Raw genomic sequence first — 17608 nt, 5'->3', positions numbered from 1 at the left:
TCAGATCAGCCACAATTTGGCTGAATGGCAGAGCTGGCTACAGGTGCCAGTACTTAGTCCAGCTCTGTTCCAGTGTTCAACATACAATCACTTGGCCGCGCAAATTACCCTTCCAGTCAATATCAGGTACTGCTATCTTGCACCCTGATTATTAAGATAGGATATTCCGGACGATAGGGCCCAGGCAGCTGCAGGTATCACCAACGGTGATGGGGAATGAAGTTAGAGTTTAAGTCAGGAGGGATAGCTGTGATAGGTGAGTAGAATTTGATGTGAGTGGAGACATCTTGAATTCAGCATAAAAATCAGTAATAAGTACAGATGATGGAGATGGTTGGCTCATCAAGCTATTTCTGGATCTTATTCAAAATGACACTCCAGAGATCAAAGGAATACATTATACAATTATATTCAGATCCTTAGAAAGTTGATTGTCAGTGACCTTGGGCTTTAAAATGAATTTTAACTCGCTTTTACTCTCTCTAAGTGAACACCTGTCACTAAATAATCTGATCCTTAGGGCAAAAAAGACTACATATGTTGGCCTTGCTATTGCGCTATAAAATTTAAATAACCTGCCAATATCTCTGGATTTTAGTAATCCTGTCACGAACTACTGGGTTAACTTCAGAAGTGATTGTACTGGGGAATACCCGTGTCAAGAAAAATATAAAAGTTAGATCATCATCAGAGCCCATTGTACTCCATCTGCCCAGTCCCAGTGGCTTACCTTGGACTGCATTTGTGGCCAGATGCTACCTTTTTTTGGAAAACATTGGCATTTGTAAGCTGTGTGTGGCTTTGAATGCATGATAGTTTAATTGAATTATCACCTGAATGTTCAAAAGACCTGCATTGATCAGCATTGCAGCAGATGTTAAACATCCAATCTGATTATTTTCATTTACCAGAAGAGTAAAAGGGCAATTGGAAATCTTATACGATGCACATAGCTTTGAAATTGAGATGTGTCACAAAATAGTCAATATTCCAAATGATTAATTCATCCCAGGTGCTCATAAGCAAAGATATTATGCATTGAATTACTTCAGATTTTTTCCTGAGGTTATATAAATGCAAATCAGAATACATTCTATTTATTTCCCATTGTTAAGAGATCCATTGAGAGTTTTGTGAAACCCCAACAATAATTCTGACACAATTTACTCAATGCACATCCTTTAAATTGGGACGTTTTCATATCCATTTGTAGTTCTTATAATTCTGCTTATTTTGATATTTTTATTCACTTTTTGATATTTATTTAGTTTAGGTTTGAACAGCAGAATGAATTTCATAGCTCCGAGAAGTTTTACATAGTTGATAACATATCTACAATCAAGTTCCAATGTTAATTTTACACTTGGAGCAGCATTCAGTTTTGCATTAAAAATAACATTGCCATCTAATTAGATATTGAGGCATTCAGGTGCTTTTTGACGCCTCTTTATCTGTGTAATAGAAAGTGTGCAGGGCTTAAAGGTAAAATTGATGAAGGGACGCAATAATTTGCTACAGTACTATAGCACAATGGATTTGTTAGGCATTAGTATTCCAGAGAATAGCACAGAAATGTGAGCTTGAATCCCAGCAGACTAATTGGGGAATTTAAATGCAAATAATTAAATTAAAATTTGATTTTTAATAAAGGTAACCTTGAAAATAAAAGATTGTTGGAGTGTCAACTGATTTCCCAATGTCATTCTTACCCTCTCTGTCTATATGTGACTCCAGATCCACAGCAATGTGTTTGGCTTTTACCTGTTCTCTGAAATTACCTATACAATGGACAAGGGCAAACTGTATTGTATACAATGTGTATTTTTTCCCCAATTCAAGTTACAAAATTCTTAGAAGGACAAAGTAAATGCACCATGTCTCCGCTGACTGAAAATCCTAGAGCCAAGGGATGCAGTCTCAGAATAAGGGAATGCCATTTTAGGACTGAAATTAGGAGGAATTTCTTCAGAGGGTGATGAATCTTTGGAATTCTCTGCCCTGGGGTACTGTGGCAGCTCAGTCATTGAATATGTTCGAGGCTGAAGTTGATAGATTTTTACAGAACAAAAATATAGAGTTGGGGAAGGAAAATGATAGAATCATAGAACCCACACAATATGGAAGCAGATGATTTGGCCCAGTGAGTCCACACTGACCCTCTGAAGAGCAATCTACCGCCACTCCTACTCCATCCCTGTAACCCTGCATTTCCCAAGGCTAATCCATTTGTCTAGTGCTATGAGGCAGAAGTGCTAACCACTGAGCCACCGTACCACCCTTCTTTTGATGTTAAAGTTGATTTGTAGATGTGAAATTAGATTAGCAAATTTCTATTATGTTAAAGTAAATGAATCAGCTGTGATCTAATCGAATGTTGTCGTAGACTTGAAGGTCTGAATATCTACTCCGCCTATTTCTCATGTTATAATGAGGTACAGACTTTCAAAACAAATGATTATAGCGAGTGAGAGGTATGGGGAAATGATTGCAGGGACAGGGAAAGGCACTGACAAAATTCTTGCTGCTCCCATGAGTTATTGGAGTCTTCTTGATCCCTCAGGAATCACTCTCGAAGCTAAAATAGTGGATGGTAATTGAAGTCCCCTTTTGCCTCCTAATTGCAATCATTTTTTCTTGCACTTTTCCTGAAGCCATGAGTGTTGCTAAACTTGCATGATGACTGTTCTGAGCCTGATTGTTAATTTGAACACTGTGGCTAAGCCCTTCCTAATTCTCACCAGAGGTTCGCATGCATTTTCCAGCCAGAATATCATTGGGGCAGGTTTTTTTTTGGCAGAACTTTATTTCAAATTCTTGTGAAAACATCCAGAAGGATGGAGGAGGTAATGATTATCGGGTTCTCAAATTCACAAGCTCAGAATTAGTATAGTACTGAAGGAGACTGTTCAACCCCTCATGCCTCTACTGTCCTTTAAATGAGTATCGTTACCTCATTTTAATGTCTTGCTTTTATCCAAATAACCTTGTATACCATATTTATCCAAATAATTGTCTAATGCCCTCTTGAATGCCTCAATTGGACCTGCCTCCTCTGCATTTCCAGACTCTGTGCATTTGATAACCATACTACTTGCTGAGTGAAAAAAAAATTCTCATGTCACCCTTGCTTTTCCTTATCACTTTTAGTATTTGCCCTCTCATTGTTTAGGTTAGATGAGATTCCATACAATTGGAAATAAGCCCAACAGGTCCATACTGACCCTCCGAAGAAGAAACACTCCAGACTCGTTCCCCTCTACGAGCAGTTTAGCATGGCCAATTCACCTGACCTGCACATCTTTGGACTGTGGGAGAATCCAGAAAACCCGGAGGAAACCCATGCAGACACGGGGAAAATGTGCAAACGCCATACAGACAGCTGTCCGAGGCAGGAATCGAACCTGGGTGTCTGGTGCTGTGAGGCTGCAGTGCCAACCACTGAGCCACTGTGCTGCCTGTTCTTGTTCCTTTTTATTAATGAGAACAGCTTTTCCCGATCTACTGTATTCAACCCATTCATGATTTTGCAGGTGTCTATCAAATCTCCTTTCAGCTACCTTTTCTCCATGGAAAACAATCCTAATTTCTACAATCTATCCTGATAACTGATGTTCCTCATTCATGAACCATTCTTGTAAATCGCTTATGTACTTCCTCCAATGCATTCACACCTTTCCTATAATGCAGTGTCCAGAACTGTACTCCCACTATAGTCTAATGAGTTAATATGAATCTTTTGCTTTTTGGCTTCTCCAATGCCCTGAAGTGTTAAAGGTTCTGAAGTTTCACTTAGACTTGATACGTTTGACTGTTACTGGTTTAATTTAAATAAACTTTCTGCGCTGTTTTGATTCAATCATTTCCATTCTTTAAAATTTAAATACATACCCAAGTTTAGCTTTGATTTCTTTGAAATTTGGCTTAATTTCTCCAATAATGTCTTAAATATCTAGCAATGTACAGAACTATTTTGCAAGCTGTAATTTGACTTTCTCTCATCATCCACTGGGCTTTACTAATGCATGTTTAGTTTTCAGTCCAGCAAATATAATCTGACTGAGCTTTAATTCAAAATGCTAAATGTGGAATAAGACATATTTTGTTAATCCTCAAGCAATACAAGAATCAAATAATGTGAAATGCAAATCAACGTCCTTACAGTAAAAAGAGATCAGTTCTCAAACTAGAAACATGGTGATAGAACTTTAGGACTGCAGCAGTTATTATGACAAGACAGTTCTGCCAATTAATATGTTTGTTTAGGAGACACATTTCAGTTCTAGCAGTATTCCCTGAAGCCAAATAATAAAAACAGAACTGTAAGTTGAAACAAAGCTTGAAAATACTATTGATTTCTAGGTTCTTCAGTTATATGGACTTTTTCAATTGAATTTGTCATTTTACTGATCAAAAGTCCAGTTTTTTAATTCACTCATGAGATGTGGGCATCATTGGCGGGCTAGTATATATTGCTTGTCCCTCATCGCCATGAAAAGGTGATGATGAGCTACATCGTTGAACAGGGAAGGAATTGAAGCATTGAAAGAATGGCAGTATATTTCCAAGTCAAGATCCAAGGTTTGGAGGAAAATTTGCAAGTGTTGGTATTCCCTTGTATCTGCTGCCTTTGTTCTAGATGGAATTGTTCATTGGTTTGAAAGGTGCTGTATAAGGATCTTTCACAAATTTCTGCCATGCATCTTACACTGCTGCTACTGGCAATTGGTGGTGAGTGACTGAATGGTTCTTTGTGGCCGTGATGCCCATCAAGCAGACTACTTTGTTCTAAATGGCGTCAAGGTTTGTGAGTGTTGTTGAAACTGCACCCATCCAGGCAAGTGGAGAGTATTCCACCACACTCCTGACTTGTGCCTTGTAGATGGTGGACAGGCTTTGAGGAGTCAGAAGGTGATTTACTCACTGCAGTATTCTGAGCCTCAGACCTTTTTGCAGCCTCTGCATTTATTTGGCAAGTACAGTTCGGTTTCTGGTCAATTTGTTTTATTTCAAAAATATATTTTATTTGTAAAAAATCTTCATATGCATGTATAGTCACTAGAGCAGTTCAATTCTGTTAAGTCTTTGCATCTGTATAACAAGCAAACCAGAAGCATTTCTAGCTTATGCAAGACAATATATGTATGCATTTGAGTCACTGGGAGGATGATAACCGAACATACCCCTATTGCGCTTCAGCTGAAAGACCTCAGATGGTGGTCTTTCCCCACTGCGCTTTAATGGCAGCTGCCTTAAGCTTTTGTGTGTCCCTCAGCATGTAGTTTTGGACCTTGAAAAATGCTAGTCTTCAGCACTCAGTCAAGGTCAACTCCTTGCTCTGGAAGACCTCCAAGTTTAGGCAGAACAAAGAGAGTTTTTCTCCAAGTTGATGATCCTCTAGGTGCAGTCAATGTTTGTCTGAGTGTGCATCTCTGGGTAACAGCCAGAGAGCGCAGAATCCTGCGTCACAGAGCTGCTCAGAATGAACAGCTCTTTCCAGACTTCCTTTGCGAAGGCACATTCCAAAAGGAGATGTGTGACAATCTCTCGCTTCGAGGGCAGCATGTGGTGGCAGAGAGAATGTGGGCGTACATGAAGGATCTCACAGACAGTGATCACCATCAGCCAAGCCATGTCTTGGTGCTCGTTGGAAAGTACTCCTGATGAGGCATTCTGCCAAGTGATATTGATAGTTTGCATAGGGAACAATCCAATGGGATCAATCCTCTCCTTAGTAACTCCCAGAATGTTGATTAGTGGGGGATTCATTGATGATAATGTCATTGAATATAATAGAGGAGTGGTTAGATTGTCTCTTATTGGCCTGGCGTTTGTGGCACGAGTGTTACTTGCCACTTTTCAGTCCAAGCCTGGATGTTGTTCAGATCCTGTTACAGTTGAACATGGATTGCTTCACCAGAGGCCATTCAAGCCACACAAACAGAATGTTATTTGATTCATGTCTTTATGCTAGAATAGTGCAAACTAATCCCACTACTCGATTCTTTTCCTTTCCTTACCATACGTTTTTAAACTCAAAATCCCATAATCCTTACTTCATTGATTCTCTCTGGCATTGCACTCCATGCTCTAACAATCCTCTGCATTTCCCTTGGTCTGCTCTCTTCCCCGACTTTTCAAGAGGAATTAAGTTGAATCCAAATATATATGACATTGATGAAGGCACACCTTGGGCACTGTACTCAAGTTTGTTGCTCTTACTTGGCAGATAACATGAAACAAACTCAGCAGGCCTGGCATCATCTGTGGAGAGAAAAATAGATTAATGTTTCAGGTCCAATGACCCTTTGTCAGAACTGAAAGCAGCGGAGCAACTGTATTTATGCTGATTTGGGCAGGTACTGTGAGTTGTATAGTCGAATGTGAACATCTTACTCCATGTCCGTTGCTCACTGCCACAATCACTGCTTCTGTATGGGTTTCTCCAAGCGCAACCAGCTCACTTTCAACTTTTAACCCTTCCTGTTAGCACCCATTCAACATTTTCTTTTCTGGTTTATCAACATTCTCATTGTCTGCTTTTCCTTTTTTTCCTTACTTTGTCTATAGGCATTATCTCCATCAATTCGATTCACTCCTTTCTTTTCAGTCCCTCCTACCTTCACCATAAATGCCATCATTTCGCAACTGCTTTCAGATCTGACGAGGCTCACTACACTCAGAACGTTAACTCTGCTTCTCTCTCCACAGATGATGTCAGGCCTGCTGAGTTTTTGCAGCATTTTCTGTTTTTATTTCAGATCTCCAGCATCCACAATTCTTCATTTTATTTTGTTAGAGGACATGCTTGCCGTAGAGGGAGTGCAACAAAAGCTTCTGAGATTAGTTCCTCTGGTGAGCAGTTCTCCTATGAGGAGAGTGAATGGGCTAAGTCCATATTTCCTGTGATTTAGAACTACAGAGAAGTGATCGAAATGAAAATTTAAAAATTCTTAAGGGGCTTATTCCAAAAGATGAAAACAAGTGTTTGCCCAGCTGGGGACCTAGAACATAATGCCGCAATATCATGATACAGGGATGGCCATTTAGTACTGAGGAGAGGAAAAATTGATTCACTCAGAAAGTGTCTATGGAATTCTCTATCTTAAAAGCCTTTGGATATTCAATCTTTGAATATATTGAAGACCGAGCTTCGTAGTTTTTTTGGGTATTAAGTGATATGGGGATAAATCAGCAAAGTCATGTTGTAGAAGATCAGTCTTATTTATGTTAAATAACAGAGTAAGCATGAAGATCGAAGTCCCTCTTCCTGCTCCTATTTCCTATGTTCTTATCATGGGTGTAAATCAAATATATTTTGCTTCATAGTTGTTCTTTGCAGCACACCCCCAACTATGTCATACCAAGGTAAAAAGGCATCAATTTGACTGCTACGGAAATTTTGATTTATTTATCTGATATATTATCTTTTTCTAAATGGTCATGTATATTGCATATATATCATAACGTTGTACCTGCCTCATGGTGTGTTTAAATTCTTATTTTCAGCAAACGAACTGAGAGTTGATTCTTCTAAACAATAGTTTTCATTTATTGAATTCAATTAATATTAGAACAATAAAGTATGCTATAAACTAACGAAAAACACTACAGACTATTTTATGCTTTAACTTAACTTTGCATGATCATATACCACTACGCTAGAACTTGGCCGAGCTCACGTGGTGATGTCTTCTTCTTCTGATGGTCTTGTTGGTGTCTTCCCTTTCGGTGGTTATTCTCGAGTTACCATGCTGGGTGAGGTTTTGCAGCGGTTCTTATCCTTCTGAGTCTCCTGATCAGGTTTGATTGCCCTGATCAATGAGACCCAACCAAGGTGTTGGCACATTAATGGCAAAGTGGCCCTTAGATGTCCATTATGGGAGGTGCTGGATGCAGGTAACCTCCTCCAAATAAAGGTGCTAGGCGCCTCTGCGTCTAGGGAATGGTTCACTGCTCACTGCTCCGAAGGCGACATTTCGTTGTCCCATTCAAGTCCACCTTCAGGTTTGTATTGCAGGGGCTGCAACTGTCAAATTTGTTTGCAAGCCGTCTATGGATAGCTGCAGCCTGCCTGGATTCTGCATCATGTGGATTAACAAAGTCATTTAGTCAGCATGCTCTAATCTTTTGTAACTCCACTTTGACCTTATTATTGTCCACCAAAAGTTCATTATTTAGGGTGGCCTGTCTGGCTACAATACATACATTTCCTCCTTTTGGGCCTTTACGTCAGTGTCAATAATAACAGACTGTTCTTATCTAACTCTTCCCATTCCTTTATGTTCAGATCTCCCAGTTATTTTCAAAATCTTTTCAAAACTCACTCCCAGTTAATGTCCTTTCTTCAAATAAAAGCAGTCTCAATTTTTTTCAGTCATTGTATTTAAGTTCTATTTTTTCTTATGAAAAAATCAAAGGGGAAAATATACTTGGCAGTGTTAAAACTGAACTTCCAAATAGGATGTCATTTAAATCCTACATTGGTGATTGGGACCTCCTAAAGGGATAATCTGTCTGATTCTGGCCTTGGAAGGTGTTACAATCCATTGCAAAGTAATAGAAATTTTAACAGGTGTAAATTACTGCCGATGCTAGAATCTGTACTGAAAACAAAAACACCAGAAATCGCAGCGGATCTGGCAGCATCCAAGGAGAGAGAGCAAGCTAATGTTTCAAGTTTAGAAGACTCTTCATCAGAGCATTTGAGCAGTCATCTGGACTCAACGTTAGCTTGCTGTCTCCGCATGGATGCTGCCTGACCGTATTGATTTTCGGCATTTTTTATTTTCAGTAAGTTTTATGCTAGTTTGTATGCAGATTGTCAAATCAAGTACATATGGCTTTGAAACCAGTGCTAATGTTGGGGAAATACGGTATAAAATCTAACTGCTCAGCATTAGCCTCTATAAGGATGGAAACATATGCAGTACTTTTATTGTTTATGACAATCGTTTATTTTCCTTTCTTAACTGTCCAATACTGTTCACCTTAGTGTTGTCTTCTCAGGCTTCTGACAAAAGAGCCAGTTGATCCTTTGTTTGAAGAAGAAATGTTAATAGTCATCACAAAGCTAACCTTTATGTGCAGAGTGCTTGCTTAATATCAGTCACTCAAATAAGGTTCACTGTTTTTGCAAATGTTTAACAGGTTCTGACCACATTGAAGTAAGTCAAGATATTGAGTGGACCGATATACAAAAGAAGATAATGCCATGGAAGAATAGCGTCCCGGATAAAGACCTGGAACTGATCTGTCAGCAACAAATCACAAACTTTGGAAAATCATCTGTTAGCAATCTAATTATAGTGGCATCACTTATTGACAAGTCTACTAACCTGGGAGGTGAGGATATATTTTATGTTTCAAAAGTATTCTTCTCTGTTGTTTTTCAGTGCACGTATCATCCTACCCAGAGCTTTGGGTTCAGTTTGTGCCTTAGGTTTCTTGCATCCATGTTGGCGCATTTATTTTTATACCTTTGTGAGGGAGGAGATGAAAGACATGAAGAAGTTAAATTGCTTACTGAAGAGCAAATCCGCCTACCTACTGGTCCCTGACATGTGATGCTTTGACTTTTTTGTTTTGGTTTTGTTTTATTAATTTGTTGTTGTTCATGCCTCCATAATAAATGCCAGGGCATGAAAGGGAACATCACGTATGCAGCAGCTATTGTTTGGTCACACTCTTTCTTCGGCATGAGGAGATTAAATCATATCTGATGTTAGTATTAAGTGAGATAGATAAGTTTATTTTGTCCACGGTGGTTGGTCCATATAATGCAGGATTTCAGTACCTTGTTTGTGCTCAAAATTGGAGCTTTCTGGTTAGAATTATCATTTGGTCAATCCAGCTCCTGCACAAACACACCATAAGACCATTAGACATAGGAGCAGAAATTAGACCCTTCAGCCCATCAGATCTGCTCTGCCATTCAATCATGGCTGATAAATTTCTCAACCCCATTCTTCTGCTTTCTCCCCATAATCCTTGTTCCCCTTTACAATCAAGAACCTATCTATCTTAAATATACTCAATGACCTGGCCTCCACATCATTCTGTGGCAGTGAATTCCATAGATTCACCACTCTCTAGCTCCTTATCTCCATTGTAAAAGGTTTTTCCTTTACTCTAAGGCTATGTTCTTGGGCCGTAGTCTCTCCTGTCAATGGAAACATCCTCCCAGCATCCACTATGTCCAAGAATTAGTCTTTTTTTTAGCAGGAATTTTTTTCTAAATGAACAGAATGTAGAAGTCCTGCCACTATTGGCTCCAGCTTTTGAATTTGTGGCAGCAAAAATACTAAGCTGCATCATGTCACTCCATGTTTTTGGTTCGTCAATTAATGTTTCTATATGTCGATATAGAAACGACAGGCAAATCTTGAAACAGTTCAGGAAGGGCTGTTGTTCCAGTATCAGTTTATCCTCTGCCTCTCCCATCCCTACTGTGTCTTCCAAATAAATAAAGCACAAAGTAGAGTTGTAGAAGTTCAGCCTTAAACATATTAAATGGCAGAGCATTCTAAAGGTCCATATTGCTTGCCTGTCCCACTGTTTCCTATGTTTTTATCATAATCAAAAATTGAATATCCTTGCTTAATGTTATTTCTTCAAGATCTGTGACCAAATTATTTTTTGTGATGAATGAAGTCCAAAACCAGTCAAAATACGGCTGTTCCCTCCCATTTGAACTGGGAATCTCGGTTTGATGTCCAGGTGTAAATGTGCAGCAAATGTTGGGGGAAAAGTGGGTGACAAACAGAACATGAAACAATACAGCACAGGAATGGGCCCTTAGGCCCACAATGTTTTGCCGAAAATGACGACAAATTAAACTAATCCCTTCTGCCTGCCCTTGGTCCATAGCCCTCCATTTCTTGCATATTCATGTGTTTATCTAAAAGTCTCTTCAACGCCCCAATCGTATCTGCCTCCAAATGGGATCCAGAAATCTAAGGAAGTCATTGAACAAATCAAGAAGCAGCTTATTTTTGCAGTTGTTGTTCCTTTAGCTTGATCTAAAAAAATCTCTTTTTTTCCTTTTTTTTTTGGTCATTTCATTTTTTTAATCAACTTCCATTTACTACAAACTATAGTAATGAGTTCCTGCTCCCGAGTATGAAATAAGCATTTAAAAATCCAGCGATGTGTATTAAATCATTACATTTTTCATAGGAGAAATAAACATTTCAAATTGTATGACACTAGACAATTAAAATCATAGTGTTCTATTTCTGGATAAGAAAAAAGTGTTCCTGCTGCAGTTGCCAGTTCTTCATTGAAACACTTGTAAAGCTCTGAATTGAATTGATTGAATTTCCAGATGTGAATAGCTTTGCCACAGTTCGGTGCACTTTTAATCTATCTGATTTAATTTTAGGCATTCTGTTTTGGGTTTAATTCAGATAACTGATGTTCTGAAATTTTAGGAATTAACTTTGCAATTCTGTTAACTTTTGAGGTGATTGCTTTATCATAGTATAAAGATTTTTTAAAGCTGCCATTTATATCTGCTGCATTGAGCAATCTGTAGTTTATTTTGTATTTGGTTACATAGATGTGACTCCAGAAGGAATGCAGCAAGTGGTTGACTCTGAACTGCCCTTTGGGAAGTTTGGGATAGGCAATAAATATTGATCTAGCCAGTGATGCCCACATTCTGAACAAATTGTTAAAACGTAATCTTGTAATCTTCTCATTATTTATTTAGCTTTGCACTTCCCGTTTTAAAAAAAAGACCTGTTGATGTGTTGTGTTGGATTAAATTTTATTCAACAAATATCTCTCTAATTACATGTTAGGTGATATTGTTTTATTGTGGACATATGAACTGCATTGTTTGCTCCAAATGTATCTTTAAAATCACTCTCAAAGTGTTTACAGTTTTAAGTCAGGCATGTCACCCCTGACTTTTTTTTAACCCTCTGCTGTCAGCAATCATTGTGTTTAAATGAAGTTATAATACATTGAACATTGAAAATGTCTTCACATTTTAGAAATTTGGCTCTAATAAGTTTTCCCAGTTATTTAGTCAGCTTCTTTATTGAGTGGCTGAGTCATGCACAATCGGAATGTTTGGATTTTGTTGTTTTTCTAGTGGTTCATCTGTTTCCAGCCAGTGCAATGGTACGAATGCTACAATATTCCTTGCTTTCCCTTGGTTATGCAAGTGAAAATTGGCATGTTTTGGCTGCTTATCCTTATTGAAGAATGATGAGTGTAAATTTTAATGTTGGCTTTGGTGCTCAACCTGCTGAATAACCTGCTGAAACTCGACTATCAGACCTCATGATTGTTTATTACCCACTTATTTGGTGCCTGTAGAACAAAAGAAATAATGACTTGACAAGACAAAAGGAAAATTTGTTAGTGAGTAAAAAATGTGCACGAGCCTTGGAGCACAATGGCTCATAAAAATTCCTTCAACCATTACATTTGTGTTACTTAGAGTCATAGAGATGTACAGCATGGAAACAGACCCTTCGGTCCAACCCGTCCACGCCGACCAGACATCCCAATCCAATCTCGTCCCACCTGCCAACACCCGTCCCATATCCCTCCAAACCCTTCCTATTCATATACCCATCTAAATGTCTCTTAAATGTTGCAGTTGTACCAGCCTCCACCACATCCTCTGGCAGCTCATTCCATACACGTACCACCCTCTGCGTGAAAAAGTTGCCCCTTAGGTCTTAATTACCCCTTATATCTTTCCCCTCTCACCTTAAACCTATGCCCTCTAGTTCTGGACTCCCCGACCCCAGGGAAAATACTTTGTCTATTTATCCTATCCATGCTCCTCATAATTTTGTAAACCTCTATAAGGTCACCCCTCAGTGTCCGGCTCTCCAGGGAAAACTGCCTCAGCCTGTTCAGCCTCTCCCTGTAGCTCTTCTGCATCTGCACAATAATGTACAAACCTGCTCTTAAAGTGCAATGATATTTCAGTACCTAGTGCTTTATGCAGATATTGGGAGGTTCGTTAAAGTATTTTTTCTTTCTTTATGGGAAATCCCTTTTTAAAATTGATATTTCTTACAACTTATTGCAAAGTTAAGGAGTAAGTAAGAGTTGTAAGATTTCCTATTTTTTGTTATTGTGGCATTTATCTCTGTTGTTAGGTCTCCCATCCAACTTACTAGTTGTAGTTAAGAGAAAGGGAAGATCTGCTCCCATGTGTCTCTATCATTATGAATATGCACAAATAACTGCCTGATCAAACTTTGCTCTATAACCAAACCATGGAGAACATATGTCCAATGCTCAATATTTCATTCATGTCTCCAACATAAAACGTTGCAGGTTTAAGGCAAATGTGAGCTCACAATCTAGGCTGGCACTACATTGCAACACTGAAGGAGTATTACGTTATCAAAGGTGCAGTTTTTGGATGAGGTCTTAAACTAGCAAGTATCTGCTCTTTTGGGTGGATGTGAAAGTTCTCATGAGACAGCTTCAAAGAAGAGCAAAGGAGATCTTTGTATCTTGGCCAAAATTCATCTGACAAAAGAACTGAAACAAATGATCTGGTTGTTATCACATCTGTGTTTGTAGAACATTGCTGTGTGCCAATTGGATGCTACATTTCTTAAGTACAAAGTGACTACACTTCAACAGTATTTAAATGGCTGGAGAGCATTTTTGAGCACCTGAGGTCTTGAAAATCACAATGGAATGCAAGTTATTTACTCTTCTTGCCTAAAGCAATATGCTCGAAGTCAGGAACTTGTAGAATGAGGAATCAAGCTTTGCCTGAGGCACACTGTTTGTACTTCAGTGCAATATGCCCCTCCCTTGCAAGTGTAATTTGTCTGAAATAACTTAAGAACCATATGTTGGCTTTCAAGAAATTCTTGAATTTAATGTAATGTAAACATCTGACCGCTTTTTTAGTTTTCTCAGGCTTTTTGCATAGCTTTTTATTTTTGATGCTTCAATAGAGGTGAGCTGAAAGCAGGTAATTAAATATTCCCTCTCCCATACTTGCAATGTCTATTATTTTTGAGTGTTGTGTTGTTAACCTGCTGGTTGATGCCTGCTGTTTTTTCCCAGGTTTATGTCGGACTAGTGAGATATTTGGGGCTTCTGCACTGGTTGTAAACAACATGCATTGTGTGAATGACAAACAGTTTCAGGCCCTCAGTGTTTCTGCTGAACAGTGGCTATCAGTCATTGAGGTGGGTGCACAGTTCAATGTTTATTACTTCTTTGATTTCACAGATCAGAAATGAAAACCTGGTTCCATACTGCAGATATAGGCATGGAAGTGGACTTGAATGTAGGCCATCTGGTTATCCCTGCAATATTAGAATCTTGCCCCTTCACACTTAGCAAATAGGAACAGGAGTATATCATACGGCCTTTCAAGCCTGGTCAGCCACTCAATATGATAATGGCTGATCATCTTGCTCAGTACGTTATTCCCACTTTCTCCCCTTATCCTTTGATATCTGTAGCCCTAAGAACTGTATCCAATTCCTTAAAAACATTCAGTGTTTTGGCCTTAATCACTTTCTGTGACACTCTGTGAGGAAGAAACCACTCCTCATCTCAATCCTAAATGGCCTACCCTGTACCTTAGCAGTAAAGATATCACTACAAGGCTTGATAAGGTCTGATCAACTTACGTATAGTTTCGGAAATGGGTGTCTTTATTGTCACCTAAGATGCTCATAACTCATATATCAGTTCAGAGAGTATCCATGTTAATCGATCAAGATGAAATGGTAGATGAACAGATAGAATCTCAATGAAATGAGGCACAATTTCAGTTTCATTCTATTACTGAAACCTGTGGGAATTTAACGTAGTAGCTTTCATTAACTAGAAAGGTAGCAGTCTGTATTGGGTAGGAGTAAGGAATTCAGCTTAATGCTTAAAGCAAAATATTGTGGTTTCTGGAAATTTGAAATAAGAATAAAATGTTGGAAATACTCAGCAGGTCTGAAAACATCTGGGGAGAGAGAAACAATGTTGGCACTTGAGATCTGTGACCTTGAATCAGATCTAGGAAAGGTTAGAATCATGATAAATTTTTTAAAAAGCAAAGAAAGAATGGTGAGAAAAAATAAGAATGCATCGAAAAGAGGTGTGAATGGCAGGATCCCGAATAGCTGCCATCTGAAAGAAAATTAAATGAGATAAACCAGAGAGAGAAAAACACAAAGCAAAAGTGGGACCAGGGCTTAATTTCTAAACTTTTTGAACTCAGTATTGAGCCCTGAAGGCTGTAAAATGTCGAGTTGAAAATTAAGTTCCTTGAGCTTGTGTTGAACTTCACTTGAACACTGTTGGAGGCCAAGGATAGAATGACCAGAATAGGACAGACACTTAAAATGGAAAGTAACTACTGTATAGGCTTGAGGTCACACTTATGGATTGTAATGACGTGGTCTGCAAAGCAGCCTTTCTTTAATCTTGCTAATGTAGAGGAGATTATTTTGGGAATAGTGAATGCAGTACACTGAATTGAAAGAAATGTAATCACTGTTGCACTTGGAAGGAGAATTCGGACCAAGAGTCATAGAGATGTACATCGCGGAAACAGATGCTTTGGTCCAACTCGCCTATGCCAACCAAAACCCAATCTAATCTAGTTCCATTTGCCAGCACTTGGCCCATATCCCCCTAAACCCTTCCTATTCATGTACCCATCCAGATACCTTTTAAATGTTGCAATTGTACCAGCCTCCGCCACTTCCTCTGGCAGCTCATTCCATACACGCACCACCTGCATGAAAACATTGCCCCGTAGGTCTCTTTTATATCTTTCCCCACTCACCCTAAATCTATGCCTTCTAGTTCTGGACTCCCCGACCCCAGGGAAAAGACTTTGTCTATTTATCCTATCCATGCCCCTCTATGAGGTCAGCCCTCAGCCTTCGATGCTCGAGGGACAACAGCCCCAGCCTGTTCAGCATCACCTTTTAGCTCAAATCCTTCAACCCTGGCAAGTTCCTTGTAACTCTTTTCTGAACCCTTTCAAGCTTCACAACATCCTTCCAATAAAAAGGAGACCAGCACTGCACGCAATACTCCAAACGTGGCCTAAAATGTCCTGTACAGCCGCAACATGACCTCCCATCTCCTATACTCAATACTTGGACCAATAAAGGAAAGCATACCAAACGCCGCCTTCACTGTCCTATCTATCTGCGGCTCCACTTTCAAGGAGCTATGAACCTGCACTCCAAGGTCTCTTTGTTCAGCAACACTCCCTAGGACCTTACCATTAAGTGTATAAGTCCTACTAAGACTTGCCTTCCCAAAATGAAGCATCCTGCATTTATCTAAACTAAACTCCATGTGCCACTCCTCAGCCCATTGGCCCATCTGATCAAGATCCCTTTGAGATCTGAGGTAACCTTCTTCGCTGTCCACTACATCTTCAATTTTGGTGTCATCTGCAAACTTACTAACTGTACCTCCTACATTCACATCCAAATCATTTATATAAATGAAGAAAAGTAATGGAGCCAGCATCCATCCTTGTGGCACTCCACTGGCCACAGGTCTCCAGTCTGAAAAGCAACCCTCCACCACCATCCTCTGTCTTCTACCTTCGAGCCAGTTCTGTATCCAAATGGCTAGTTCTCCCTGTTTTCCATGAGATCTAACCTTGCTAACTAGTCTCCCATGGGGAACCTTGTTGACTGCCTTACTGAAGTCCATATAGATCACGTACATCGCTCTGCCCTCATCAATCCTCTTTGTTACTTCTTCAAAAAACTCAATTAAGTTTGTGAAACATGATTCCCCACGCACAAAGCCATGTTTACTATCCCTAATCAGTCCTTGCCTTTCCAAATACATGTACATCCTGTCCCTCAGAATTCCCTCCAACAACTTGCCCATCACCAACGTCAGGCTCGCTGGTCTACATAGTTCCCTGGCTTGTCCTTACCACCCTTCTTAAACAGTGACACCACGTTAGCCAACCTCTCATCTTCCGGCACCTCACCTGTGACTATCGATGATACAAATATCTCAGCAAGGAGTCTAGCAATCATTTCCCTAGCATTCCACAGAGGTCTAGGGTACACCTGATCAGGTCCTGGGGATTTTTCCATCTTTATGCGTTTCAAGACATCCAGCACTTCCTCCTCTATAATATGGAAATTTTTCAAGATGTTGCCATCTATTTCCCTACATTCTATATCTTCCATGTTCTTTTCCACAGGAAATACTGATTTAAAATACTTGTTTAGTATCTCTCCCATTTTCTGTGGCTCCATCTTTGGACTGTGGCAGAAATCTGGAATACCCGGTGGAAACCCAAGCAAGCGTGGCAAGAACATGCAGACTTCACACGGACAGTCATGCAGATTGAGAGAACATGCAAGTTCCATACTGCCAGTCACACAGACATGGGGAGAATGTGCAAACTCCACAAAGCCAGTCATGCAGGCAGGGGGAGAACATGCAAACTCCATACAGTCACCCAAATCAGATATCAAACCCCAATCCCTTGTGTTTTGAGGTTGCATTGCTAACCACTGAGCCACCATGTCACCCATTTATAGAGCTGACCGATACACAAGATATATTGCTAGTGCTCTTTTGACCATCTTTAGTGGGTAAAATTAACAATTACATTTGATCTTTGTCA

At 39.4% G+C, this 17608-nt stretch overlaps 1 protein-coding gene across 1 annotated transcript in view; it reads left to right on the top strand.

The window, feature by feature from the left end:
* Nucleotides 1-17608, top strand: part of tarbp1 (TAR (HIV-1) RNA binding protein 1) — a 176091-nt gene that overhangs the window by 128472 nt on the left and 30011 nt on the right. Inside the window, exons 27-28 of the mRNA XM_043695407.1 lie at nucleotides 9148-9342; nucleotides 14053-14177. Of these exons, the coding sequence (XP_043551342.1) occupies nucleotides 9148-9342; nucleotides 14053-14177 (320 nt within the window). The remainder of the gene's footprint in view (nucleotides 1-9147; nucleotides 9343-14052; nucleotides 14178-17608) is intronic.

The sequence above is a fragment of the Chiloscyllium plagiosum genome, chromosome 9 (assembly GCF_004010195.1).
Source record: "Chiloscyllium plagiosum isolate BGI_BamShark_2017 chromosome 9, ASM401019v2, whole genome shotgun sequence".
NCBI classification, from domain to species: domain Eukaryota; kingdom Metazoa; phylum Chordata; class Chondrichthyes; order Orectolobiformes; family Hemiscylliidae; genus Chiloscyllium; species Chiloscyllium plagiosum.
This window is presented reverse-complemented; position numbering and strand designations above follow the sequence as displayed.